General features: G+C 59.4%; 1 protein-coding gene across 1 annotated transcript; it reads right to left on the bottom strand.

Moving 5' to 3' along the window:
• Positions 1-224: 224 nt before the first annotated feature.
• On the bottom strand, positions 225-2,249 carry LOC103584340 (angiotensin-converting enzyme-like; the record flags this gene model as incomplete). The annotated part of the gene is made up of 5 exons (XM_008565389.1): positions 2,170-2,249; positions 1,452-1,675; positions 973-1,117; positions 583-681; positions 225-347 (listed from the first exon to the last, which is right to left on the bottom strand). Coding segments are annotated over exons 1-5 (671 nt in total), but the record flags the coding sequence as incomplete, so codon positions are not given.
• Positions 2,250-2,318: the final 69 nt, after the last annotated feature.

The following is a 2,318-nucleotide window of genomic DNA, read 5'->3' as shown; positions in this document are numbered from 1 at the left end:
CAGTAAGACTCCAGGGCCTAGGATCTCTGAGGGTGGCAGGGGACATTTGCCTTGACCCATGCCAACTAGAAGGCCCATCCAATAAACATTTGCTATGAGAAGGAGGGAGGAGGAAGGAAAGGCACTCGCATCAGCCCAGCCCTGTGGTGCCCCGACCTGAGCCGCCAGTCACCTCCAGATCCCCCTTCACCAGCCTCCCAACTGTCCCCCTTCCCGCCACACACCGGAGCTTGGCCCCTGCCTGGGTGGACTTGTAGATGTCACACTGGTGCAGTGGGCCCTGGTGGCCTGCCTCCTTGCACAGGGCTTGATGAAACTGGAACTGTAGGACAAAACTCACAAAGTACCTGCAGGCACAGGGTGGGCATTAGGGGCATCGGGGGGTCAGGAATGGGTCCCTTGCCAGGCACCATCCAGCTTCTGTCAGGGTAGAGGCTGGGCCAGGAGCCGTCTTGGGGAAAACTCCAGGCCCCTGAGGGTCTGAAGGAATGCGGGGGCAAGCCCTGGGGATGGGACACCTAGGATCACAGGAGGAGGGGACTGGAGGCGTGACAGATGGTGGGGGGCAGTGGACAATAGTACCTGATGTATGGCGTCACATTCGGGACATGAAACTTAGCTCCAGCATCAAAGTGGGTTTCATTTCGGACAACTGGAGGACAGATCCCCTGATACTTGGTTCTAGAAGAGGATGATTAAATTGTCTCAGGGCCTAGGTGTTGCACACAGGATGATTTAGCTGTTGTAGGAAAGGCATTCTCACCCAGATGTCCCTTCCCCATCCTAGGGAATTGGGGAAGACTTCCTGGAGGAGGGAGTTTGGGGCAGGAGAGAAGGCGGTGGGTAAAAGGACAGAGACATCCTTACATAGGAAGGGACAAAGACTGAGGCAGGAGGCTCCTGAGGCTCTTGAGGCCCCAGCAGGGCAGGGAGGGCCACTTGGGGTTAGGCCTTTCCTATCCGTCTGCTCACCGAAGATACCACCAGTCAAAGTTGTAGCGGGAGGGGGGGGTACGCCCACTAAAGACCCCCCAGCGCCACTGGTCCACCAAGTAGCCAAAAGGCAGGAAGGCAATTTTTTCCAATGCCATCTTTAGCAAGTAATTGATGTCATTTTCTGTTGGGAGAGGAGAAGAAAGAGGTCAGGGAGCAGGGAGTCTAGCTAGGAGAGGATGGACCTGGGGTCGCTGGTGGGAGGGGAGGCGAGGCAGGCGCGCAGAGGACGGAAGGCCGCTCTGGGGCCCTGCTTGGAAGAGGACCATTGGAGAGTGTTGAGTTGGGGCTGAAGGTGGGCTGTGAACCTCTGAGTGGATCCCAAACCCTGCCTGACCCAGGGCTGTGACCAGAAACAAGGAGGGCAGGACTGGGTGGGGGCAAACAGGGACCTGCTGTGGGACGGAGTAGGGCTTGGGTGGGGCTGGGCTAGGGCCTCTCTGCCCACAAACCCATACCCGTGTCATTGGTGACATGGTCCAGCAGGCCAATTTTGTACAGATGTATAGGAGTGGAGACCGAGAGCGCCAGCACATCCCCGATGGCCTCGTGGAAGCCAGGGTTGGCACCGCTGCGCAGGGAGACAGGCTGGTCCTTGTACTGCAGGTAGTACTGCACGTGGCCCATCTCGTGGTGCACCGTGGACAGCTGGTCCATCGTGACCCGCGTGCACTGCTTGATCCTGGGGCACAGAGGAGGTGAGGGTGAAGGACAGGGCAGGGCAGGGGCCAGAGCACTGGGGAGGCGGCACCTGAGGGATAGGACCAAGGAGGGCACTGTCACGGTGCTCGAACAAGCAGCTGAAAGCAAGCGATCCTTTACCCTGCCCTGGCCCACACTACTCAGGTCTTCTTCATCCATTGAGGCGGCACCTGAGGGATAGGACCAAGGAGGGCACTGTCACGGTGCTCGAACAAGCAGCTGGAAGCAAGCGATCCTTTACCCTGCCCTGGCCCACACTACTCAGGTCTTCTTCATCCATTCCAGGGTATGGAGGTGACTATCGTCAAAACTGCCAGGGAAGGCAGGAAGGGCCAGGGAATGGGCCCCGTATGCCGACAGCCCTGGAATAGATCCAGCCCCCGGCCAGTGCTGGGGCAGGGCAGAGGTGGGCCTGGGAACCAGCTTCCCTGTGCCGCGGGCTGGACCCCGGAGCCACCTCCCCCCTGTCTAAACCTGAAGTCCTTCCTGTTGTAGAAGTCCCAGGCTGAGGCATGGCACACCACCTCCCGCCCGTCGGTCGGCTTCTCCAGCATCGACTCTGCCCAAAACTCAGGAGGCATGGGCAGGAGCCCCAGGGAAGTGAAGAACTCCTCCGCCACCCG

The sequence above is a fragment of the Galeopterus variegatus genome, unplaced genomic scaffold, assembly GCF_000696425.1.
Source record: "Galeopterus variegatus unplaced genomic scaffold, G_variegatus-3.0.2 Scaffold50651, whole genome shotgun sequence".
NCBI classification, from domain to species: domain Eukaryota; kingdom Metazoa; phylum Chordata; class Mammalia; order Dermoptera; family Cynocephalidae; genus Galeopterus; species Galeopterus variegatus.
This window is presented reverse-complemented; position numbering and strand designations above follow the sequence as displayed.